Source organism: Phycodurus eques, chromosome 5 (assembly GCF_024500275.1).
Source record: "Phycodurus eques isolate BA_2022a chromosome 5, UOR_Pequ_1.1, whole genome shotgun sequence".
NCBI classification, from domain to species: Eukaryota; Metazoa; Chordata; class Actinopteri; order Syngnathiformes; family Syngnathidae; genus Phycodurus; species Phycodurus eques.
Window position 1 is genome coordinate 8249713 of NC_084529.1, and position 27359 is coordinate 8277071.

Genomic DNA, 27359 nt, shown 5'->3' on the forward strand with positions numbered 1-27359 from the left:
GAATTCACTTCATAGGGTCTTTAAAGTTTTTGTCTGGGTACAGCATGAGATATCATTCCACATACTGAATGTTTCAGTTGTTGATGTGTTTAATATAAGTTTTCAGTCCCTTCAACATTCAATAGATACACTGACTCGCTCATTAAACAGCAGAATTTTTCCCGATTTGAGTAAATGAAACTTAATGGTTATTCTGCTGACTTTTCCTATTTGTGCATTCCTATTTTGCTAAATACATTCACAAAACAAACTGGTTGGATACAGTTTACCTAATGATCTGATAATGACAATGTGGGGATACACAGCAAAGAGTAAGAGTATGTGGGAATATATGAAAATTAAGCTTTTTTTTTTTTTTTTTTTTTTTTTTTTACACCTACACATTTGCATAACCAAATTATCAGCAGGGCACAACTGGTGGCTTTCATGATGAACGTCTATCGTTTTTTCTGCATCCCTCCACTCCCAGTCAATGATAGTCTCTCATAGATGCTCAAATACAGTACAGTCTTTCCATCAAATTGCAGTACAGAGTTTTCAGTCCAGTTAGAAATGTAAATCAATTTCACTTGCTGTTGTGGCTAATGGAACAGACAACACGCGGAGAGTTGAAAATAACCTCTATTTAGGAATGGTTTTCATTCATGATCAGCCCAAAGAAACCTATCGTTTGCCTCACCCCATTCTTTCAGGCTAGTTCCTGACACGTGTGGCATCACCACTAGCAGTAACATGATGTTCAGCCCAAATAATTTGCTCAGGTAGAGCAACTCCAACACGGCCTGTGTATGTTTCTGTCTAGAAGAACATCCAATATCCACAAGTGCCTGTTCTTACAGCTTGGCACTGTGCAACCCAACTGGCAATTGCCAGAAAACACCAGAATGGGCAGACTTGCCAGTTGCCTGCTGTTCTATTCACGGACAAGAGCAGGTTTATCCGATGCACATGATGGACATCGACTCTTGGGATGTTATGGAGAATGTTTTACTGCCTCCTCTAACAAGACAAGTGTGGTACGGAGTGGTGTGGTTGGTCAGTGGAGGCATGTTGGATATATTGTAGAAGTTATCATTTATTTGCTTAGCTTGCATTAGTATTATGGACAATTTTTAGAAAGAAAGATGTCTCGCCTTCAAGAAGATGACTCAGCAGGAATCATCTGAGAGAAGGACGTGGCAGGTGTTGGTGCCATGTTTTCACCTTGAAACCCTACCCTTAGTGTGTTGTGTCTTGTAGCTTAGTACGTTATGTCTTGTAAACTTAGAAACCTCCCTATTTTCAAATAAACGCAGGAGCGACGGGAGAGATTGTTTAGAGCGTGTTGAGAGGCTGTAATCTGAACAATCTCCCATGCGCCCTCCTCATGAGAAAAAGAAACCAGCGTCTTCATTCCTTTTGTGTCTATTTTTTATAATGTTGGGCAAGATAAATCCAACAAGGCATATCCTTGCATGGTTGCTCAGATGTTCCAGACTGCTGTTATATCAGGGTGAGATCCTCAGAACCATTGACAAACCATATGCTGGCGCAGTGAGCCCTGGGTTCTTTCTGGTACAAAGCACGGCCTCATTAGGCTAAATTGTCTGTCAGCAGTTTCTAGATGATACAGGCATTCATGCAATTGCCTGGCCGCTTGTTCCCCTGACCTGATTCCATTGGTGCACTTCTGGGACATCATGTATTGTTGAATTCACAGCCGCCATATCACACCACAGACTGTCCAGGAGTTGACTAATGCCCTGGTCCCTGGGGGAGGGTCCCCGACCATCCGTTGTCTCAGCAAGAGCATGTCCAGACATTATAAGTAATACTTATACATTCATACTGAGAATGCAGCCCTATGGGGGGCACAAGCCAGTGCAAACTGTAGGCCGGTCCCAAGCCCGGATAAATGCAGAGGGTTGCGTCAGGATGGGCATCCGGCTTAAAACTTTGCCAAACAAAGAATTCCATACCGGATCGGTCGTGGCCCGGGTTAACAACGTCCGCCGCCCTGCAGGTTGACGGCGCCGGTGGAAATTCAACTACTGTGGGTCAAAGTCGAAGAGGAAGAAGAGGTGGAAAGAACGTTCTTCGGCAAAAAGAGAAGAGGAAAGCACACAGCCTAGAACTGAATGTGGGGACGATGACAGGAAAATCTCGGGAGTTGGTTGACATGATGATTAGGAGAAAGGTTGATATATTGTGTGTTCAGGAGACCAGGTGGAAAGGCAGTAAGGCTAGAAGTTTAGGGGCAGGGTTTAAATTATTTTACCATGGTGTAGATGGGAAGAGAAATGGAGTTGGGGTTATTTTAAAAGAAGAGTTGGCTAAGAATGTCTGGTGTTATATATAATGTGATTAGTGGCTATGCCCCACAGGTAGGATGTGACCTAGAGGTGAAAGAGAAATTCTGGAAGGAGCTAGATGAAGGGAAAGGAACTTGGAGGTACAAATGGTGGTAGACTTTGCAAAAAGGATGCAAATGGCTGGAGTGAACACTTTTTTTCCCCAGAAGAGGCAGGAACATAAGGTGACCTGCAAGAGCGGAGGTAGAAGCACGCAGGTGGATTACATTTTGTGCAGACGATGTAATCTGAAGGAGGTTACCGACTGTAAAGTAGGGTTGGTGGTGGGGAGGAATATTAGGAAGACAAAGGCAGAGCAGAGAACCATGTGGTGGAAGCTGAGACAGGACGAGTGTTGTGCAGCTTTTCGGGAAGAGGTGAGACAGGCTCTCGGTGGACAGGAGGAGCTTCCAGAAGACTGGACTACTGCAGCAAAGGTGATCAGAGAGGCAGGCAGGAGAGTACTTGGTGTATCTTCTGGCAGGAAACGAGAGAAGGAGACTTGGTGGTGGAACCTCACAGTACAGGAAATCATACAAGGAAAAAGGTTAGCTAAGAAGTGGGACACTGAGAGGACCGAGGAGAAGCGAAAGGAGTACATTGAGATGCGACATAGGGCAAAGGTAGAGGTGGCAAAGGCCAAACAAGAGGCATAGGATGACATGTATGCCAGGTTGGACACTAAAGAAGGAGAAAATGATCTATACAGGCTGGCCAGACAGAGGGACAGAGATGGGGAGGATGTGCAGCAGGTTAGGGTGATTATGGATAGAGATGGAAATATGTTGACTGGTGCCAGTCGTGTGCGAGATAGATATATATATAATACTTTGAGGAGTTGATGAATGAGGAAAATGAGAGAGAAGGGAGAATAGAGGAGGCAAGAGTGGTGCACCAGGAAGTGGCAATGATTAGTAAGGAGGAAGTTAGAAAGGCATTAAAGAGGATGAAAAATGGAAAAGGCAGTTGGTCCTGATGATATTCCTGAGGATGTTGATGGAAAAGTACAGAGAAGGTCAGAAGGAGCTACATTGTGTCTTTGTAAATCTAGAGAAAAGCCTATGACAGAGTCGCCAGAGTGGAACTGTGGTACTGCATGCGGAAGACTGGAGTGGCAGAGAAGTATGTTAGAATAATACAGGACATGTACGAGGGCAGCAGGTGCTGTAGGTATGACAGACAAATTTAAGGTGGAGGTGGGACTGCATCAGGGATCAGCCCTGTGCCCTTTCCTGTTTGCAGTGGTGATGGATAGGCTGACATATGAGGTTAGACTGGAATCCCCGCGGACCATGATGTTTGCAGATGGCATTGTGATCTGCAGTGAAAGCAGGGAGCAGGTGGAGGAACAGTTAGAAAGATGGAGGCATGCACTGGAAAGCAGAGGAATGAAGATTAGCCAAAGTAAGACAGAATATATGTGCATGAATGAGAGGGGTGGTGGGGAAAGAGTGTGGCTACAGAGAGAAGAGATAGCAAGGGTGGAGGACTTTCCATCCATCCAGAGCAATGGTGAGTGTGGTCAGGAAGTGGAGAAACGGGTACAAGCAGGTTGGAACAGGTGGAGGAAGGTGTCAGGTGTGTTATGTGACAGAAGAGTCTCTGCTTGGATAAGGGCAAAGTTTATAAAACAGTGGTGAGGCCAGCCATGATGTACGGATTAGCGACAGTGGCACTGAAGAAACAACAGGAAGCAGAGCTGGTGGTGGCGGAAATGAAGACGTTGAGGTTCGCTCTCGGAGTGACCAGGTTGGATAAAATTAAAAATGAGCTCATCAGAGGGACAGCCAAGGTTCGATGTTTTGGAGACAAAGTTAGAGAGAGCAGACTTCGATGGTTTGGACACGTCCAGAGGAGAAATAGTGAGTATATTGGTAGAAGGATGATGATGATTGAGCTGCCAGGCAAGAGAGCTAGAGGAAGACCAAAGAGAAGGTTGATGGATGTCGTGAGGGAAGACATGAGGGCAGTTGGTGTTCGAGAGGAGGATGCAGGCTTACATGGAAAAGAAGCAGAGTAAATTGAGTGACATCATGAGGAATCGTTTCAACTGTGCTGTTGGTTTTGTTGGTTCCAACTGTGCAATGAGCAAAAATGCTAATGTGTGATAACATTCCCACATCAAAATTGTAACGTATCATCATAGATGACAGTATGACACCACTGAGATTATTGACAAGCCCTAACTTTCTGGTCCATCAATATACAGGGTGACTGAAAAGTAACTCCCTATTTTTCATCCATCCATCCATTTCCCTTATCAGCTGCGTTACATACAATTGTGTACTTCCCTGTGGTTGCTCAATTTGACCAACTTCTTCTACAAGCCAAAAGTGCTCCCATTTTCCTTGTGTGACTCATCAGCACCACATTGAATAAAAGCATCCATCCATTTTCTGCACCGCTTATCCTCACTACGATCGTGGGCGTGCTGGATCCTATCCCAGCTGACTCTGGGCGAGAGGCGGGGTACACCCTGAACTGGTCGCCAGTCAATCGCAGTGCACATATAAGCAAACAACCATTTATACTCACATTCACACCTGTGTGCAATTTAGAGTCTTTAATTAACCTACCTTGCATGTTTTTGGAATGTCGGACGAAACCGGAGTACACCAGCAAAAACCCACGCAGGCAAGGCCGGATTTTAAACCTAGGTCCTCAGAACTGTGAGGCAGATGTGCTAACCAGTTCTTCACCGTGCCGGCCCCTATTTTCCAGTACCTATTTAAAGTAGTTTATTTCTGAACTATCATTCTTACAAGAAATGATTAAGGTAAGAAAGCGTATAGCATGGAGTTTTATTTACAATTCGAAATGGGCTTCTTGTATTTGCCCTTCAATTCCTTCTAAAGTCGTTATTTTAAAAATCAGTTGTTGTTTTTTTACAGTTATTGCAGTTAATTGTCCAATTCATGAAATATTCTTAAACAAAACAAAACAAAAAATTACGCCCCAAAAAATAGGGAGTTACTTTTCAGTCACCCTGTACATATAGACTGTGTAAATGCATCATAGTCCATTGCTGTGTCACTGCATATTGAAAAGGCTTATTTAAAACGAGGTAATTTTCAGGAAGTTAATGTTGTTAAGGCCAAACTGTTAAAATATACAATAGCCCATGACGACAAGGTAATACTTACCAATAACCAATATGAATCCAGACAATTACAGTATGTGTTATGGGTATCGCTTAAAGATGGACTTAATGGGAAGTCTTGTTCATTATATTAAAAACATGTTTGCATTGGATTGAATTTAAATTAGCAAACTTTCCTAAAACAGCACACCCATAAAACCCACAAATACAGGGTGTCCCATAAGTTTCCATACAATTTATTTATTATTATTTGTTTTTTACATTCTGTTTATATTTCAGATATCCTAACAATAGTGTTTGAATAAAGAGCAACAAATAGAAATCAGACTGAGGGAAGCACTTGCATAGATGCAATCGTATTTTGACATGAGATTTTTCCATCCCTGGTGAATAACGATGGTAACTTCTCAGTTTACATAACTGTCGTCTCAAAATAGACAAAGGCTGGGACAACACCAGACACGCAGAAACGCAATCTGGTGTATGCGGTCAAGTGCAGTGAGGAATGCACAGATATATACATTGGGAAAAACAAGCAACCACTGAGCAGACAACAAACTCCTCGGGTCAAGACTCAGCTGCCTCCCTGCGCCCCCAAGATAAACAGCACTCTTTTGAGGACAAAAATGTGTATATTCTGGACAGGGAAGACAGATGGTTTAAAAGAGAGGTGAGAGAGGCCATATACACAAAGATGGAAAAACCATTGTTTCACAGAAGCGGGGGCTTAAAACATCACCTATCACCACTCACAATACTGTCCTTTCGTCCATTCCAAAGAAACTCAATAATTCTGCCTCCAAACAGCACGGCTGCCTTAACCATTAGGTAACTCCACGGCCACTTTACAACTGAATAGAATATTAATGAGGGAGTTTCCACCCAATGTCTAAGGTGGACGGACAATGTCCTCTCGGCCAGGCCGCTTAATGGCTCTCCCCCTTTTTTCGGATTTCAAAAGAATGATTCCATATGTGGTGTAGGGCATGCCTCTAATTTGGAGCATAAATAGGTGCGTTTTTCACACAAACACTGGCAAGTGCGTCCTAAAAAAGGCCTTGTTGCATGAACTGAAGAAGCTTGCTCGTATTTCAGAGACATAAGTGCCTGTTCATGAACACATTGCTTAGAACTCCAACTTACCTTTTCTTCCGCTTGCCCCATGCAGACACTCCCTAGCTGTCACTGTCCTGTCACTGCCTGTTCCTCCGCTTTGCTGCCATTCCACCTGTTTTTCAAACACTGCCAAAGGTGGGTAGAGTAGCAAAATATTGCACTCAAGGAAGAGTACTATTACTTTAGAATAATATGTCTCGAGTAAAAGTAAAAAGCAGTCCTCCAAATATTTACAGTATTTGCGTAAGAGTGAGACAGTACTCAGTGAAAAAACTACTAAAGTAAAGAATAACTGGTCCGTAACTTCTGATTAAAAAAAAAAAAATCGGAGCATAAACGTCAAATAAAAATTAATGACTGAATGAAGAAGCTGTTTGCTGACCAGACCTATTGATAGTGTGTGCGTGTGTGTGTGTGTGTGTGTGTATTTCCCCCCCTCTTTTTAAAAATGTTTATAAGCTGTTTTTGTGTCTTTGTTTTCAAATGCTTTTAATCATGTAAAGCACATTGAGTTACCTTGTGTATGAAATGCGCTAAATAAATACATTTGCTTTGCTTTGCTTCACCCGCACCTCTAAGAGAAACAAGCACTCTTTTGAGGACAAACATTTTTATAATTTGGACAGGGAAGACAGATGGTTTGAAAGATGGGTGGGAGAGGTCATATACAAAAAGGTGGAAAAACCATCGCTTAACAGAGGAGGGGGGCTTACAACATTCACTATCTCCAATTTACAATCCATCCCATATCCATACATCCATTCCAAAGAAACTCAATAATTCACGGCCTTCTTGACCATTAGGTAACTTGATGACCGCTTTACAACTGAATGGAATATTAATGAGGTAGTTTCCACCCAACGACTCTAGTGGACTGACAGTGCCCCCCGTCCAGGCAGTTGAACGGCTCTCTCCCTTGAATTGAATCATCTGACGTCAGCGTGTTAAAGCTTCTAAACTATGTGATTGTGCCAGCCAAGTGTCATTTACACAACAGGCCAATGAACTGCTCTTATGGCCGGCAGTTTTCCGCGTGGTCATAGCTCTTGCTCTGTCACCTTCATTCTATCGCCGTTATTTATCGTGTTACATTGTTTTTGACCAGTATAAAAACTGCAGGGAACAAAAACAACCTGAAAAACGGCAGGGGACATGTTCCCCGTGTTCCCCTCATAAATTACACCGATGCTCCAAGCCAACTACAAGAGACAAATTCCTTGTGCGTTTGGTCAGGAAAGCAGAATCAGGATTCTGATTCTGCTATACGTTAAAAAAAATATATATCGTTTTTATTGCAGATATATTTTACTATAGTAAGTTTTAATCGGACCTCAGAGTCTGGAAATGTGGCACTTAAAAAGCTATTGTGTGACAACAAGCGTAAGGTTGCAATGTTTAATGGCACAAGTTGCAGTAGATATCCCAGACCAGAATATTTGAAGATTTCTGTTGCTATGGGATCCGGTGTCTGTACCTGCATCACCTTCGATACCACCACGTGTAAAGAACGTGATTCTATTGTGTGGTGTCACAAGTTCCTCAAATCTCTTGATCACAGTAGGGAGCACCCGCAGAGCAGGTGCGAGCTGGGGTATATTTCAGATATGTTTTCAAAAGATTTCCCATTTCTATGACACATAAACCCATCCATCCATAAAGAAATTATTTATTAATAACAACTGAAAGGACATTTTAACCAGGTCAGATTGTGTTTACATATTGGACTGACAGAAACAAAGCTTTTGGCAAAACTCAATTAAGCCGAATGCATGCATTTAATTGACAGATACAAATCATCACTGCTACTTGTGACCGTGTCCAAAACACTTTTCAAAAACTAAATATAAAACAGACTTAAAAATACAACAAGGTGTGGCCTCACTTTAAAGAAAAACAGCATTGTCAACAATTCTTGCACTGTTTTATTATGAGTTATTATTATTATTATTAATCTAAGGTCTGATCCAAGGGTCTCTCCAAACCCAAATTCAATTATGTCTACAGTATGTTGCAAAGACATCGCAGGATAATATGTGAATTAACCAATCATTGTGGTAATATTTTTTATTTTTTTATTTACTGTATATGGGGTTATATCCTAAATTAAGATGGTTTATTAAACTGCTCCCAAGCAAAATATACTACATAAAAACTGTACATAGATACACTGTTTGATCATAACAAATAGCAATAATTGCAAGAAAAGGGATCACTTCTCTGAAAACACACCAAATCAATATTTCTCTACTATGCTTCTATTTTCTGTTTTGGGACCACACACTGGGAAAAATGCTACTTAAATTGTTAGGAAAAAAAAAAAGTTATATTCTTTGTTAGCCTCTTGACATATTCTTGAAGCAAATACATTAATTTATATTTAGATAAAAGAAGAACCATATGAGAAAGCTGAATGGAAAAACTAATATTTTCACTTGGAATCGCTGACATTTCTGTTGAACCAACCTTCACTTTATAAGCCTTACGGTTGAGAAAATATATGCTAGCTCATCAATCACAACTAAAGTTGCATCTTCCACAAAAGTTATTTTCAAAATATTAATACTGTTAGGAACAGCTAAAATAATGACACTATATACCGTAGCAGTTCAGTTGGAATGTTAATGTTGTTTTTTTTTGGTTTTTTTTAGAAGTAAGAAAAAAGTAGGGATAAGCCTTCGGGGTACTTTTACAGGTCCATTCTTCATTATTCTACCAACCTGAGTCTTTGGGTACATGTGTGCATGTGCGTGTATTTGTTTGTGTGTGTGTGTTCATGGTGAGGGTGGTGCCTTCAGAGAATTGATGGATCCGCCTTGACTTCCATTGCCTGCTGCTCCCTGTCCAACCCACTGATTCACCACAAACAAAGAAGACAAGAATGATGCAGTTAGTTGCGGAAAAATGCACATGTGAAAATCTTTTAAATACTGTAGTTGGAAATCATATTAATGACAGTCTGTGTGGAGTTCAGATTTTCTGTGAATAGAGTTGACTCTGGTGCCATATGATTATGTTAGGTCCTGTAAAAGGTGAGATACCCATGCTCCTTTCAAAGATTCCTTTCAAATTATTTCGAAGTGCTGGCAAAACCTGTCCTTTTAATTTAGCCACACATTCATGTGACAAATGGAAGCAAACAAGATTCTGCCTCCCTTTCCACCCTTTGCTTTTTCCTCAATAACATCAAAACTGGTTTTAAAATGACTCTGGTTGTCACGGTCTATGTTTTGTGTTGGGTTGTGTTTAGTTTAGTTTCATGTTTTCCTGTGTTCCATGTTGTTCATGTGTGCTCATTTAGTTATTGTGGCCACCTGTTCTCATCAACGTTCTACCTTGTGTCGACCAATCAGCTCCCTCCGGCCGCTCGTGTCTTGTCCAGGCGTTCCTTGTTGTCTCGTCAATCTGTTTGTATTTAGTTCCCTGGTTTCTTTCACTTCTTGTCAGTTCATTGTCATTGTCTCTGTCTGTGCCACGTCTTAGTTACCAGTCAGGTTTTGTTTCCATTTTTGGTTTATTCGGGTGTTTCTTTGTTACTTTGGTTATCTATTGTGGGACTTTGTTTAGTTTGCTTTATCCATGTTCTTTGTTTGCCCTTTTTTGGAGATTAAATATAATTTTTGGGAGACACATGCCTTGCCTCCCTGCTTCCTTGCATTTGGGTCCTCCATGTTTTTGCTTTGCCTTCCTCACCTTCAAATAACCTAACCGTGACCCTGGTGACCCTTTTGTCGTTATCAAATTATTGTGTGTATGCATTTCTGACCATGACTGAAGAGACTTATTCTCAGATGATCATTGTTGCGCCATGAAACCAGCAGAGGTGTAATTGGAAACACTGTTACAGGATTTTTATTTTGTAGTATCAGCGGATTTTGAGCATGGGACTTAATTACTTGATCTGTAAAATTATTATTTCAAATTGTTGTAATATTATGTTATAATGTATATTGTATTGATCGTGGTTAGCATGTATGCCTCACATTTGAGTGGTTCTGCGTTTGAATCTCAGCTCAGGCCCCCTGTGTGGAGTTTGCATGTTCTTCCGGTGTTTGTGTACGTTTTCTCTGGGTACTCTATCATATTCTAAAAGCATGCATGTTAGATTGTTTAAAGACTCAAAATTGTCAATCGGTGTAAATGTGAGTGTTAATGTTTGTTTTTTCTTTCTGCGCCCAACGATTGACTGCCAATTGGTCAGCGGGGATAAACCCTAATGAGCAGCCCTGATGAGAACAGACCATGTACAAAGTGGATCAATGGAAAACATGCAGTCTGAAATGCTTCACAAGTGTAAAATTTGGATTTAAGAAAGTTTGATGAATTAGATCGATTGATTTTAGTTTCCTAATACTGGGTTTGGAGGTGGGGAACACAATACAATAAATATCAATGTTCTTTTTGAATCACTATACCTCACAACCAGGCTATAAGGGTTATGGTTGTTTTCCAATTTTCAGGCTATCTTTAGCTTGGCAGAAAATGATGTCTGGCCTTCCACTGCCAAGAAACTGCCTGACCATAAACCTAAATGAAATGAGGGGCTATGCCATGGACTCACATCTTCTGGGACAGAGCGCTACCCCACATCGAGGAGAGGACCTTCTGGCTCTCCCAGACAACGACAGCAGCCACTGGGAAAATGGCTTCAAGTTGAGCACCAGGTATCGCTGTTCTAAACATTGACATTTTAAACACTTCAAACTGACGAATATTATGTTAACTGTTGTAATGGAATGTTATAGAGGAGTCTCAATAATTGAACCTCTTTATTTCATTGTGATATAACTTCAGTCCTGCTAATATGTAACTAAAGCAGGATACCCAGCACTGGTCAGACTTTTAATTATCTTAATAGTTTTCTACAAGTGCTACTTTTGGCTTTGGTGAGAGTTTTTGAGTTGGATTTAAATATTGTCAAGGGGCTCCTGCTAAAAATGTGAATATAGAGTCAGCTAATCCCCATGCAGCAATGGATCAGGCAGCGCGGTCCCACAGCATAACCAGTCAGTTGTAAAGGACCTATTGCCATTAAGTCACTCAAACGGGGGTGAGGAGGTGCTGACAAAAGTTAGAAAAATGGGTGGTAGAGCTTAACATATGAAATACAATCGTCAATGGGGAGGGCGATGTTGCTGATGGAAACAAGCTTCTTGTCAAACCGCACTGTCCAGCGCTTCTGTACATGAAGAAGATGAGCTACCGTCAGTTCCACTTATCAAATTAGGCTTATCCGATGTATTATATCTTGACATTTTCCTGAATGAATAAATTAGTACCACACTTTTTTCTTTACAATTGTTGAAAGTCTTGGAAGTGTCGACAAGCGCATGCGAAGACGTGTTGGAAATGCGGTTTGACAAAGCCACACTAGGTCATTGGTAACTTCACATTACATTGTATGACATTATAAATCCATTTACTGCCGACACCAACTGACCCCTGGTGCAGTGTCCGTGCTCACCTGGTGGTATGAGAAGTTCAAAGCAAGATTCAAGATTCATTGCCAAGAAGCATTGTTACAAGAAAGAAATATTCTACCAAACACCTATTTCCTTAACTTTACATGCTATGTTTATGTCGACGATATAATAATTAGTCCATTCATTATGATGACTGCCTGAATGAAACAGTATATTCCAACAGACACATTGCATAATCTTTCACATCCACCTTCACAACTAGAGCTCTCAAAGAAGACGTTTAGAAGACTCCTGATTTGTTTTTTAGATCAGGACCAGACTGTCTGGTCAGCCGCTTTCATTCTCTTTCGTAATGAAGGAGAGTGAATTGCAATATCACTATGTAGACTTTTTAAATCCCTCAAAAGCTGGTCTGAGAGAATGATGGTAATTACATCATAATAGTTAAATGGAGTTGCTAATGCTCCCATTATTGATGATTTTACATTAAACAACTTTTCTGCCTCAGGAGGATTGAATTATCCACATTGCATATTTGGGTTAGAATGAGGCATTTAGTTGGAATGTAGGGGTTAAGAGCAAATACATCATGTTACTTAATAATCACGCTAAGACAACAATTAAAATGTCGGCTTGATATGCACAGTGGAGCCTGAGGAGTTGTGTGTAAATCTTTTCAAGAAACACAAATAAGCCATTAGCCCGGATCTTAGTCCAGTGCTAGAGCTAATGGGCTCCGAGAGTACACTGCTAGTGGAGAGGGAGTGAGTGTGGTGTTGCGCGACACAAAAGCCCTAGAGACAAACATGTGAGCTCATCTTACTTTATCACTGACATCCAACCATCACAGCAGCTCAACGCAGAGTGACAGCTTCGTGCTTCGTTTACTTCTAGAGTGTGTATTTAACAAGTAATGATAAGATCCTGGTGGGATTATCTAAATCCTATAAATGTATTTGCAGTAAAATAAGAAAATATGATGTTAACAAACGGCGGCACGGTGGGCGACTGGTTAGAGCGTCAGAACAACCATTGACACTCACATTCACACCTACGGGCAATGTAGATTCGTCAATTAACCTACCATGCATGTTTTTGGGATGTGGGAGGAAACCAGAGTGCCCGGAGAAAACCCACGCAGGCACGGGGAGAACATGCAAACTCCACACAGGCGGGGCAGGGGATTGAACCCCGGTCCTCAGAATTGTGAGGCAGACGCTCTAACCAGTCGTACACTGTGCCGCCATGTTGTACTGTTTCTAACTTTATTTTAATAGTAGACTTTACACCGATTTGATGGGGCTGATCGGTATCGGCCAATATTTAGCATTTTATGCTGATCGGCTTTAATGTCATAATTCGCCGATCCGATCAATGACGTCATTGATCGGCTCCGCAAAAGACATTAACTCCGCGTCGCCGCGTGCACAGTATATTTGAATCCAAAAGCTAGTTTATTTTTAGCCTTGTCAGTGTCTTTTGACGTAGTACTGTAAATATCTGACGGCCAAAGAAGTTATTTTTAAAAAATCCCCCAAAAAACATCGGCGGTGTGGGACAGACAACAATGCAAACTACAAGACAAATTTGCTCTTTCACAATTGCACTGTCAGACTACTGCAATAAAATGTTGTATTCCAATATCACCGCATCCCATTTTTTACGATCATTGGGCTTTATCTTGTCAACTCAAATGAGAACGGATACACACATTACCGTGGCGACGACAACAAGAGTGAATCGCGCCGTCTATATTATGAGGACAAAATGGGGAAAAAAGTGTGTTGGTGGCCACCGATGCTCAGGACAGGAGAGGACCTTCGTTTAAGGCTTGCTTGAGGTATGTTCACATACTTTTAATACAATACAGCTCACAAGCAGGTAATAAAGTGTTATTTAGCCTTGCAAGCTAGCAGTAGCACGAACGGTTGGACGTAAACATACCGTCGTTCTGTCAAATCATGCTCTAAAGTTTCGGTGTGGGTGAAGTAATTTAATTAAAAATAAAGTAATTTAATTACAGTAATTACTTACAAGTGGATACATTAATTACTGTATTTACTTCCTGCCATCTCATAGAAGACCATTCATTTGTTCTATCTGTCACTATGCCTCACTGGCATAAATAGAGGAACACAAATACATTATTTATTGTAAATATAATTTTTGGAGCAATTAAGTTCACAAGTATATACAGTAAATGAACAGGTCATTCAAATAGACACATTCCTCCATCTTATGATCGGATCGGTGATCGGTTATCGTTTTTTTAAACTCGCTGATCGGTAATCGGCCCCAAAAATCCTGATCGTGTAAAGCCTATTTAATAGTACAAATAAATGCTCAACTTTTTATTTAAGGCTACATGTTTTTACTTTGTTTTGTAGATTGTTGCATACCAATCATCTGGGGAGATATAAAAATCTCACTATATGTTTTTTACTTTTTTTGGAAATCACAAAAAAAAACAAGGCAACTATAAATGAAAGCTATGCATTGTTATATTGTTGCTGTTTCTGCATTTTTAAACCTGAAAGAGCAACACAACATGATGCCATAGAATAAGAAAACCTATCATGCAGTGCATCGATAAGTAGGATTTGTTTCTTTTTTGTTTGTATATTTATAATCTTAAACCTGAAATTATTCATTTCAAACATCAATATCATGACAGTAAACAACTTAGGAAACAGTATTTTTTACACATTCTCTGTTTCTCAATGGTTCAGTTTGGCCCTAAAGCCCTAATACTGTATATAAATTGCCATACCTCTATTAGCGGGTGCCAATGTGCGACAGGCTTGCGTGGATATGTCAACATCTCACTCCAGTGATCTCGTCCCAGAGTGTCAGCCTCATTACCCACCCTGCACACGCCGATGATTTCGTTATGTCCAACCCTACGGTAATAAGCATAAAAGCAAAGTGTTGAAACTCAGAATTGCTCAGCAGAGGAGCGCCGTATAGGTAACTAACTGACAGATCATAGTCCATGACGGCTATAAGTAGACTTATTTGGTTGATGTTTTCTGGGGGGACATCAAAGACGATGGCTTCATTGTAAACTGGGTTTAGAGTGTTGCGCTTGGTTGATGTCTTCCTCTTCTTTAGCCTACGGCCCTCACACATCAGCGACACCTTTACATATGGATCTATGGGAGAAGCAAGTCCGATGAGGCCTAATAGTCAATGGACAACAATAGCACTGAAGCAGACATGATCTATGTAATGAAAAACTAAGAGCTTTAACACACCTTTGGAATATTTCATATGTGACTGAATGAAGCATCAATGACAACCCACCTGAAGCACCTGTGATGTCCATGGCTTTGAGATTTCTGGCTTTGATCATGGTGATGGTGAGCCTGCCAGCCGTGGGAAGATAGCACAATGAGAACATCAGCTCTCCCAGGTCCACGTTATCCTGAAAACAAATATATATGTTTTATTTTAATTCCTCTTCAATCTGAGAAGTAGTCAGTCTTATTGTTAGCATGATAACCAAAATCAGTCATTTCACTATGTAAAACGTCAAGTAATTTAATCAGTGTGTCAATTTTGTTTAATTAGTTACACTTGTTAAAAATGTACAACTGTGATATGATGTTGCATCCATGAATAAATTTGTTTTTTGGTCCTCATTCCCACTTACATTGCAACTATTAACCTGCACATGCAATTTTGTTTAATGTGTGAGGAAGCCAGAATAAGTTTAATAATTTTATAACTAATTTTGCAAACCATAGTTCCTTCAAATAAACTATCCATCCATCCATTTTCTACCAATTATCCGAGGTCGGGTTGCGCGGACAGTAGCTTTAGCAGGGACGCCCAGACTTCCCTCTCCCCAGCCACTTCATCCATCTCTTCCGGGGGGATGCCGAGGCGATCCCAGGTCAGCCGAAGGATGTAGTCTCTCCAGCGTGTCCTGGGTCGTGTCCTGGGTCTCCTCCCAGTGGGGCGTGCCCGGAACACCTCACCAGGGTGGTATCCGGGAGGCATCGGAATCAGATGCCCCAGCCACCTCATCTGGCTCCTATCGATGTGGAGGAGCAGCGACTCTACTCTGAGATCCTCCCGGATGACCGAGCTTCTCACCCTATCTCTAAGGGAGAGCCCGGACACCCTGCAGAGGAAAGTCATTTCGGCCGCTTGTATCCGGGATATTGTTCTTTCGGTCACGACCCACAGCTCGTGACCATAGGTGAGGGTAGGAACGTAGATCGACCGGTAAATTGAGAGCTTCGCCTTTCGGCTTAGCTCCTTCTTTACCACAACGGACCGATACAAAGTCCGCATCACTGCAGACGCTGCACCGATCCGCCTGTCGAGTGACTAATAAACTAGAAAGTGTAGCTAAAGGTCAGATGTAGTGCTGTGTATGGCTGGAAGACCATTACTTGACATAAGACATCAATAAATGTTCCTTCTCATGCTGAGAAGAATTGAACTCTACAGGCGCGCACACACACATTAGCAAGTCCCAGAATCTAACGAGTTGCTGAAGTAGCGCCTACTTGCATCTGATATGGCATGTCTTTTGCAACTAGTTAGCTCTTTTTAGTCAATTTGAGCTGAGGTTTGCTTTATACTTAAAGTGTAGTTTGTCTGGTCAGGTGTGCAAACAGGAATCAAACTCCGGTGTGGACTAAATTAACTGGTCCGCTCAGTGGTCCCGGAAGGGTCTTAAACAAACCAGTGATGTAATTACTAGTAGCGTGTTGTTCTCTTGTTTTCACTTTATTTGCTGTTATGTAAGTTATGAAAAAAATGGTAAATTTTGCCCCATGTTATGTTTATAGTGCCACTTAGTTTCTCTCAGTCTATACTCCAAACATTTTTTATGTTTACATTCCTTCACCCACCACTGAACTATAAGAAAATAAAAATCTCATAGGGTTTGTTGAGACACATTTTGCTTGTGTGAGGATTTTGTAAAAAAGAAACTGAACCAGAGTGAAATGCTAGGTAAACTTTGGCTAATCATGTCTATAGACCACTGTTAATATTCTGCATTGTCTTGACCAGAGAGCCATGCGTGAACACAGTGTAAATGTTTACTTGTAATCGGTAATTTAAAAGTTATTGGCTGATGGACGCCATACCACAGCAATATCGTTCTTATTCTACATGGCCCCACCATGCATGTAACAACGAGAGTCAACAGCTAATGTCTCAGCGCACTAAACAGCAATAAATTAATCAATTTTATTATTTATCCTACTCATCAAAACATAGATATAATTCATAATATTTTTAAAATAATATCTTATTTTAATTTCCTTTCTTTCATTTCATCTACTTTTGTCATTTTCAAGGGGACTCAGCAGCATTGGGGCAGCGCCCTAATGCCCTCTACTGACTAGACATCAATGTTTAAAAGGATACATTCTTGATACAGGGCCCAATAAATGGTGTGAAGTACACCAGCCGTTTATGAAAATGTATTTATTATCAATTGAAATCGTGCCAGTACCTGTCTATACAGTACATCGTAAATGGAAAACACATACAAATGTGTGCCCAAACGTAAACAGGCAAGCATAAACTGATCAGCCTGCCATTTAGCACTCCTCACATAATGTGATATCCTCCTACACAAACACCCATTCAGCTTGCCTCAGACTACAGAGTGCTGGTCACTGCTCTTTTGAGCACTCAAGTCAAGACCTGTGGTCAATATTATGGTTACATATGCTCAGCCAATGAAATTCAACTCGAAGCACAGCAATGAAGCAGAGTGATAGAGGACAGTTCATCTTCTGCAATTGTAATGCTAACACCTTCCTTCCCTGGGGAAAAGGAAGGTTCGTTCATCAAGTTTCTTTTCCTATGACAGACTTTGACTGTCTATTTAGATTCATTACATTTTCTCAGTCATTCCCCTCTTTGCTTTGTCACACACTGTGTGTTTTTGACCCACACCCACAGAGCCATACAATTTGGTTCAGGTACTTTTGGAATCAAAATAATTGATCGGTACCATGTTTTGGTCTCTTAAGCCCCTTTTCCATGGTACTGCACCTCTGAGGCCCACAAATGTGTGCCCACATAAGTGAAGCGAGATAGATAACTATGTTTCACATTTTCCACACAGGCTACAGAAGCTGGCTCTCGGGACGTGGAATGTCACCTCTCTGGCAGGGAAGGAGCCCGAGCTGGTGTGTGAGGTCGAGAAATTCCGACGAGATATAGTCGGATTCACCTCCACACACAGCGTGGGCTCTGGTACTAGTCCTCTGGAGAGGGGTTGGACTCTCTTCCACTGTGGAGTTGCCCACGGTGAGAGGCGCCGAGCATGTGTGGGTATACTTATTGCCCCTCGGCTCGGTGCCTGTACGTTGAGGTTCACCCCGGTGGGTAGCCTCCCTCCGCCTTCGGGTGGGGGGACGGGTCCTAACTGTTGTTTGTGCCTATGCACCATCGTTCTGCAGGGGGACATCGATGCTCACGTGGGCAATGACAGTGAGACCTGGAAGGGCATGATTTGGAGGAACAGCCCGCCTGATCAGAACCTGAGCGGTGTTGTGTTACTGGACTTCTGTGCTCATCACGGATTCTCCATAACGAATACCATGTTCAAGCATAAGGGTGTCCACACGTGCACTTGGCACCAGGACACCGTAGGTCGTAGTTCGATGATCGACTTTGTGGTCGTGTCATCGGACTTGCGGCCGCATGTCTTGGACACTCGGGTGAAGAGAGGGGCGGAGCTGTCAACTGATCACCACCTGGTGGTGAGTTGGCTCCGATGCTGGCGGAAGATGCCAGTCTGATGTGGCAGGCCCAAACGTATTGTGAGGGTCTGCTGGGAACATCTGGCAGAATCCCCTGTCAGAAGGAGTTTCAACTCCCACCTCTGACAGAACTTTGCTCATTTTCCAGGGGAGGCGGAGGACATCGAGTCCGAGTGTACCATATTCCGCGGATCCATTGCTGAGGCGGCCCACCGGAGCTGTGGCCGTAAGGTGGTCGGTGCCTGTTGTGGCAGCAATCCCCGCACCCGTTGGTGAGGGATGCCGTGAAGCTGAAGAAAGAGTCCCATCGAGCCTTTTTGGCCAGTGGGAATCCTGAGACAGCTGATGGGTACCGGCTGGCCAAGCGGAATGCAGCTTTGGTGGTCGCTGAAGCAAAAACCCGGGTATGGGATGAGTTCGGTGAGGCCATGGAGAAAGACTTTGAGGAAATTCTGGACCTACATCTGGCGTCTCAGGAGGGGGAAACAGTGCACCATCAACACTGTGTATAGTGGGGATGGGGCACTGCTGACGTCGACTCGGGACGTTGTGAGCCGGTGGGGAGAATACTTCGAAGACTTCCTCAATTCCACCGACACGCCTTCCCAGAGCCTGGGTTCTCTGACGCGGGCTCTCCTATCTCTGGGGTTGAGGTCATCGAGGTGGTTAAAAAGCTCCTCGGTGGCAAGGCCCCGGGGTGGATGGCTCTGGATGTTGTGGGGCTGTCCTGGTTGACATGCCTCTGAAACATTGCGTGGACATCGGGGACATTGCCTCTGGATTGACAGACTGGGGTGGTGGTCCCCCTTTTTAAGAAGGGGGACCGCAGGGTGTGTTCCAACTACAGGGGGGGATCACACTCCTCAGCCTCCCTGGCAAGGTCGATTCAGGGGTGCTGGAGAGGAGGGTCCGTCGGGAAGTTGATTCTCAGATTCAGGAGGACCAGTGTGTTTTTTTCCTCCTGGCCGTGGAACAATGGACCAGCTCGACACCCTCTGCACGGTCCTCAAGGGTGCATCGGAGTTCGCCCAACCAGTCTACTTGGAGAAGGCGTTCGACCGTGTCCCTCGGGGGGTCCTGTGGGGGGGTGCTTCGGGAGTATGGGGTACAGAACCCCCTGATATGGGCTGTTCGGTCCCCGTACGACCGGAGTCAGAGTTTGGTCCGCATATCTGGCAGTAAGTCGGACTCGTTTCCGGTGTGGGTTGGACTCCGCCAAGGCTGCCCTTTGTCACCGATTCTGTTGAACTTTTATGGACAGAATTTCAACGCGCAGCCGAGGCATAGAGGGGGTCCGGTTTGGTGGCCTCAGTTTTACATCTCTGCTTTTTGCAGATGATGTGGTTCTGCTGGCTTCATCAGGCCGTGATCTCCAACTCTCACTGGAGCAGTTCGCAGCCAAGTGTGAAGCGGCTGGGATGAGAATCAGCACCTCCAAATCTAAGACCATGGTCCTCAGTGGGAAAAGGGTGGCGTGCCCTCTCCGGGTCGGGGATGAGATCCTGCCCCAAGTGGAGGAGTTCAAGTATCTTGGGGTCTTGTTCACGAGTGAGGGAAGAATGGAATGGGAGATCGACATGCGGATTGGTGCAGCGTCTGCAGTGATGCTGACTTTGTATCAGTCCATTGTGGTGAAGAAGGAGCTAAGCCGAAAGGCGAAGCTCTCAATTTACCGCTCTACGTTCCTACCCTCACCTATGGTCACGAGCTGTGTGTCATGACCGCAAGAACAAGATCCCAGATACAAGCGGCCAAAATGAGTTTCCTCCGCAGGGTGTCCGGGCTCTCCCTTAGAGATAGGGTGAGAAGCTCGGTCATCCGGGAGGATCTCAGAGTAGAGCCGCTGCTCCTCCACATCGAGAGGAGCCAGATGAGGTGGCTGTGGAATCTGATTCGGATGCCTCCTGGACGCCTCCATGGTGAGGTGTTCCGGGTACGTCCCACCGGGAGGAGACCCCCGGGACGACCCAGGACACGCTGGAGAGACTACGTCTTTCGGCTGGCCTGGGAACGCCTCTAGAACCCCCCGGAAGAGCTGAATGAAGTGGCTGGGCAGAGGGAGGTCTGGGCATCCCTGCTAAAGTTACTGCCCCCACGACCCGACCTTCAGATAAGCGCGAGAAAATGGATGGATGGATTGATATATTGCCGCAATGCTTTATAGCATTTCGGTTTTTTTTATTGATTTTTTTTTTTGGCTTGTTTGTCTAAATGTGCCCTGTGACTAGCTGGTGACCATTTCAGGGTGTAGCCCGCATCTCACCCAAAGTTAACTAGCATAGGCTCCAGCACACATAAGCAGAATGGATGGATGGCTGGATTTATCATGGTGAACACATAAATACATAAAAGTGAAATGGAAACATTTGTGTGGCTAATTCATTCACTCCAAACTAAAATACTGTATGTATATGGTAGGTCTGTTCAGCCAAGTCATATGTGTTAATTACAGCCCAGTACAGGATTGTTGTGTGCCTGTGGCTATGATTAATGAACATAGTCTAGAGACCAGGAACGGGTCCCTCCTTGCAATCTCCGTGGAAGTAACCTACTTCTGCTGGGGAAAGACAGATTCCCTGATCATCTTTACTGTCTATGCACACGTTTACAGAAACAAGACACAATCCCAAACTGTTAACAAAAAAAAAAAACGATGAACTATACTGTGTATATATAGTATATAAAGTATATTTAAAATTTGAGCTCCTCACACTTTGATGCAGGAGACAGAACAGTTGTAGCTCAAGCGTTTTAACCCTCAAAATAGGCTTTAACCTATTTCTCTTGACCTTATTCAGCAGGCAGAATGAGGAAGATGTTAAAAGAAAATCAACACGTTATTTGAAGTGATTATTTTCATGGCATTATGAAGCCACATTCTAAAACCTACACAAACCAGACACACTTCCAAAACACAGTGGGCATGCTGCATAAAATGCAAACATATTCAGTCTTCTAACTACAGTGTTTTACTTTATACAGTTTTGTATTGTATATAATTAAATGCTTTTGAAAACAAACTAAAATATTCAAATTAAGATGGAGATAACTTCCACTTTCAGGCTCCAAAACAGCATTGTTTTGTAATAGAACAGCCAGTATCATCATTCAATTTTTTTTACATGACACGATCTTCGTATTAACAATACCAGCACTTACCTCCTAACTGTATCACACAGTGTGCCAATGGTATAGATACAGTCAAGTGAATAATTGAATATAAATCATGTCTGTGTGTTTCTGTCTCACCATTTCAAGTGTTGTGTTTGGTCATATCTGGGTCACCACCCATAAGGATTCATAGAGCTTTCATTAAACATTAACTGTCTCTAAGTATATTTCAGTGTTTCTGTCTCTTGAAACCACTGATGAGTTCTATTTGCAGGGGAAATTAGACACATGTCCATTGATACATCTCCTGCTCCTGTTCTCTCTGGACATCATGATCTTGGCGTTTTTGATATTTTCAGCAGATGGCCTATCTCACATCCCACATGCTTTTTGACCAAATTGAATACCCCTGGCCTATATAATCTTCAAACAAATTGGTGAAGTAAGTTGCTCTGACTTAACTTGATTATAACAGAATAAAAGACGTGCGACTGGTAGTATTATCAAAACGTTAAGAGAATGATTAACCAATTGACAAATAAAGTACAAAGATTTGTATCTTACCGAAGTGACATATTGGATGTCCCGACACAATTTAGTTTCTCTTGGGAAGTCGGCAAGATCCAGGAAGTTGTCCACCACCACTTGACCAATCAAATCATGGCGAGTGAACCTATCAAAGTCATAGACACTGAAGTGCAGCTTTCTGTTCGACAGCTCGGTGTATGCCACTGGAAAGAGAAACACCTCATCAAATATTGGGTTGAGAGTCTTGCGGTGCACCTTAGTCTGGTGCTTGGTTTTACGGTCAGGCAGCAGGTATATCTTGACATAAGGATCCGAGGTCCCAGAGAAGTCCTTGGCAGGAAGATCTTGAGCCTTATGAATCTTAACTATCAGCTGCTCCAGATCAAAGTCAAACTTAAGGATGATATTGAGACGTCCACAGTTGTCTGTCCTACGTCCATCATCCGTGTCCACAGAGCGCTGCTTGTAAAGCTCAGGTTTGATCTGTCCTAAACCAGTCAGACTATCCTGGCGCTGGAACTGAGTCGGATTAAAGTCTGGATTGGACAGGTTCATCTGACGACGGATGGAGTTGTGACTGTAAGGAAAGGTAACATTAAAAGGAATCTGTTCATTAATCATCACTCATCAAAGTTTTTTTTTTTTTTTACATCTAGTTGTGTTCACCAGCTGTTGTATAATTTTGTTGTGTAATCCAAATATTTCATAGCTGTACACAATTTAAAGGTTTATTGTGGACTAAAATTTGACCCTGTAACAAATTTGACCCTGTAACAAATTGAGTTCTGAGGAGCTGCTATCCAACGGATGGGACTGTCTTCATAGTTTAGATCTGGCAAGCTAAAGGAGCCAGCACAGAATCCCATTCATTTAAATTGATTAAATTGTCACTGAATTGCTTATAGAAGTTTAATACTAATAATAGAGCATTGACAATGTTACTATGTTTGATATGATTCAATTATTTGTTTCAATGTGATATAATATAAAGGCTTCTGCTCTGCACCCAGTTATTTTATTTGACACAATATTATCTCCTTCTGTTTTAAAATTTTTACAGAATCACCACAGAAATTATGTGTACTGACCGTACTGACGACGTGGGTTCAGTGATTTGTCTTTGCACCCTGTCCCTGGCCAGGGTGTGGGCTTGTATATGGTCTACTTTGGCCTGGGTCTCCAGAGGGATGTCAGGTGACGTGTGGCTGATCTTCAGACCTGACTCTGGGACAGATACAGCCATGGGGAGGCCTGATGGCTCCTTCATACAGCCATCCTCACTGTACTCCCTATCATCCCCATCCACCTGGATATACGAATATTTGCATTTACTGTATTACAATTGACAGTGATACTTTTCGAAACCTCCAACCAAAACATAACAGTTACAAGAAAAGCATGTGAAACACTGACAACAGTGTTGGTGTCCAAAATATAAGGTTATTTCTCCTGGAGATGGGGTTCTGCTCATCAGTCTGGGTCTACAAAGGTGTTCGACCTGTAAAGTTTAGAATTACAATTCCATCAAATGCAGTCAGCTTGGTCGAATCTTTCCTCGGAAAATTGCCAAACAATCTCAACTTGAATCCCCCTAAAGTCGAACAGTCTGGAAATTGACCATTATTTTCTGGAACATTACCAGAAAATGACAGTCATCCTGCCTGATGTGCCTCACGATTTCCACATATCTTGTAGTGTTTTTTCGTTTGTGAACCTTTTGAGTTGTATTTATTTATTTGGTACTTGGTGTTAGCCATTATTTGTGGCAAAAGGGTACATTTATTGTTGTTTGTGTGCTATATAGCCAAGTAGACCTTCCTTTCACTTTACCTCTATTAATACAGGCTGTTGGTCCCCTCCCAGAAAATGTACCCCCTTGAGGACATCTGGGAGAAATCGGCCACTCAGAGGTACCCAGCACAGCTTCCATGATACAAATAGGGAGACGCTGAATAAAGCCAGACCACAGGTGGTCACCAGCAGGGACAACAGGCTCACTGATACATCTGGAGATAAAAGAGAGTGAGAGACACAGTGAACAGTGAACACTTTTCAAGTGACTGAACAGAAGCATAGAAAAAAAACAGGTCAGGATGTTTTTTAGTCTTACTAAGGAACAATATGTGTAACATGTCCCTATTGCAACTGTGGAACAGGTATACTAATTTCAGAGTGTATGCCCTTTATCTCAGTTTATTGTCACAAATATATGTAAAAAGCATCAACCAAAGCCAGGAGATAAGCCAACCGGAAATGCTGTGTTGACTGCTTGAATGTTGCTGGTTTACCGTGTTTTTGAAATAACAGAATACAATACAATCAATAGAATACAAAACAATAAAAAACAATACAATGCCTTTTATTGTCACTATACACAGATTTGCTTTGTAAAGTGTACTTATTGATCTATGTTACAGTATGTGTGCTTGCCTATTTGTACTTTTCTGCCCTTCTCTCCCCCTCCTGGAAGCCGTCACCTTATCGTGGTGGAGGGGTTAGTGTGTCCTGTCGTGGCGGCAACCCCCGAACCCGTTGGTGGACATCAACGGCGAGGGATGCCGTCAAGCTGAAGAAGGATTCCTATCGGGCCTTTTTGGCCTGTGGGACTCCAGAGGCAGCTGATCAGTCCCGGCTGGCCAAGCAAAATACAGCTTTGGTGGTCGCTGAAGCAAAAACTCGGGTATGGGAGGAGTTCGGTGAGGCCATGGAGAAAGGCTTTGAGGAAATTCTGGTCCACCATCCGGCGTCTCAGGAGGCGGAAGCAGTGCACCATCAACACTGTGTATAGTGGGTATGGGGTGCTCCTGACCTCGACTCGGGACGTTGTGGGTCGGTGGGGAGAATACTTTGAAGACTTCCTCAATTCCACTGACACGCCTTCCCATGAGGAAGCAGAGGCTGGGTTCTCTGAGGCGGGCTCTCCTATCTCTGGAGTTGAGGTCACCGAGGTGGTTAAAAAGCTCCACGGTGGCAAGGCCCCGGGGGTGGATGAGATTCGTCTGGAGTTCCTAAAGGCTCTGGATGGTGTGGGGCTGTCCTGTTTGACACGGCTCTGCAACGTTGTGTGGACATCGGGGACAGTGCCTCTGGATTGGCAGGCTGGGGTGGTGGTCCCCCTTTTTAAGAAGGGGGACCGGAGGGTGCGTTCCAACTACAGGGGGATCACACTCCTCAGCCTTCCTGGTAAGGTCTATTCAGGGGTGCTGGAGAGGAGGGTCCGTCGGGAAGTCGAATCTCAGATCCAGGAGGAGCACTGTGGTTTTCGTCCTGGCCGTGGAACAGTGGACCAGCTCTACACCCTCGGCAGGGTCCTTGAGGGTGCATGGGAGTTCTCCCAACCAGTCATGGGAGTGCATGGGAGTTCTCCCAACCAGTCTACATGTGTTTTGTGGACTTGGAGAAGGCGTTCTACCGTGCCCATCAGGGAGTCCTGTGAGGGGTGCTTTGAGAGTATGGGGTACCGAACCCCCTGATACGGGCTGTTCGGTCCCTGTACAACCGGAGTCAGAGTTTGGTCCGCATATCCAGCAGTAAGTCTGACTCTTTCCCGGTGAGGGTTGGACTCCACCAAGGCTGCCCTTTGTCACCGATTCTGTTCATAACTTTCATGGGCAGAATTTCTAGGCACAGCTGAGGCGTAGACGGGGTCCGGTTTGGTGGCCTCAGTATGGCATCTCTGCTTTTTGCAGATGATGTGGTTCTGTTGGCTTCATCAAGCCGTGACCTCCAACTCTCACTGGAGCAGTTCGCAGCCGATTGTGAAGCGGCTGGGATGAGAATCAGCACCTCCATATCTGAGAGCATGGTCCTCAGTCGGAAAAAGGTGGCGTGCGCTCTCCTGGTCGGGGATGAGATCCTGCCCCAAGTCGAGTATCTTGGGGTCTTGTTCACGAGTGAGGGAAGAATGGAACGGGAGATCGACAGGTGGATCGGTGCAGCGTCTGCAGTGATGCGGACTATGTATTGGTCCGTTGTGTTAAAGAAAGAGCGTTGTGTTAAAGAAAGAGCGGTGGCTGGGGCATCTGATTCGGATGCCTCCCGGACACCTCCCCGGTGAGGTGTTCCGGGCACGTCCCACCGGGAAGAGACGTCTCTCTCTACGTCTCTCGGCTGGCCTGGGAACGCCTCGGGATACCCCCGGAAGAGCTGGATGAAGTGGCTGGGGAGAGGGAAGTCTGGGCGTCCCTGATAAAGTTACTGCCCTTGCGACCCGCCCTTGGATAAGCGGTAGAAAATGGATGGATGGATGGATGGATGCCCTTCTCTCTTAGAAAACCAACAGCTTTTTTTTTTTTTTTGGTTTGGTCTCTCTGTGTGGATCTGCATCAAATGGCCTGCAGCCGGGTACCTGTCTGCGACCCAGCAGTTGGGGACCCTTGCTATAGTTTATTGATAGGGATAAGTGACAATTTTGTATGGGTCAGATCCTCTTCAATAGTTACTCAATTCCAGAGTGAACCATTCCAAGTTTAGTGGAACGGCCTTATCCAAAGTCAAACTAAAATTTTAATATTGACTGCCTACAAAGTGAATGAATCTTCCACATTCCATCCCTCCACTCACGGTACTACTGACAATAAACGCATACAAAGGAGTTAACAATGAGCAAAGCATTAAGTTCAGTTCCAAGAATGTTAACCTTATCAGAGGGGCTGCTTTGTCAGCAATTGTTGGTAGGTCAAGTAGAAAAGCGGCATTTAAGTGCAGTCCACTCTCAATTAAGTTTTTAATTTTTATTTTATTTTATTAATGTATTCATTTTTTAGCCATAAAAGAGAAAGTATGGTAGCCTGTCAGAAATATGTTGGAGGTGGAGAAGAAAAGCTGCAGGCAATGCATTGCTCAAGTGCAAAGTCTTGTCGAGTTGCTGAAGGAGCAAATGGAGAGAGACAGTGAAGAAACACCGCAGCTGCTTACACTTTAAGAGTTTTTCGTCCCTCGACAGTTGAATTAACTGGCATTGACACTGAATTACAAGTTTTCTTTCTTTAAAACTTTGTGTCCAAGGCATTGCTCC

At 43.3% G+C, this 27359-nt stretch overlaps 1 protein-coding gene across 1 annotated transcript in view; it reads right to left on the bottom strand.

Annotated features, from left to right (window-relative positions):
• Positions 1 to 8207: 8207 nt before the first annotated feature.
• syt9b (synaptotagmin IXb) overlaps positions 8208 to 27359 on the bottom strand; it is a 39596-nt gene continuing 20444 nt past the window's right edge. The window contains exons 3-9 of the mRNA XM_061676527.1: positions 24173 to 24348; positions 23431 to 23648; positions 22379 to 22919; positions 15270 to 15390; positions 14947 to 15118; positions 14737 to 14866; positions 8208 to 9395 (exon numbers count right to left, since the gene is read on the bottom strand). Of these exons, the coding sequence (XP_061532511.1) occupies positions 9318 to 9395; positions 14737 to 14866; positions 14947 to 15118; positions 15270 to 15390; positions 22379 to 22919; positions 23431 to 23648; positions 24173 to 24348 (1436 nt within the window). The 3' untranslated portion in view covers positions 8208 to 9317. The remainder of the gene's footprint in view (positions 9396 to 14736; positions 14867 to 14946; positions 15119 to 15269; positions 15391 to 22378; positions 22920 to 23430; positions 23649 to 24172; positions 24349 to 27359) is intronic.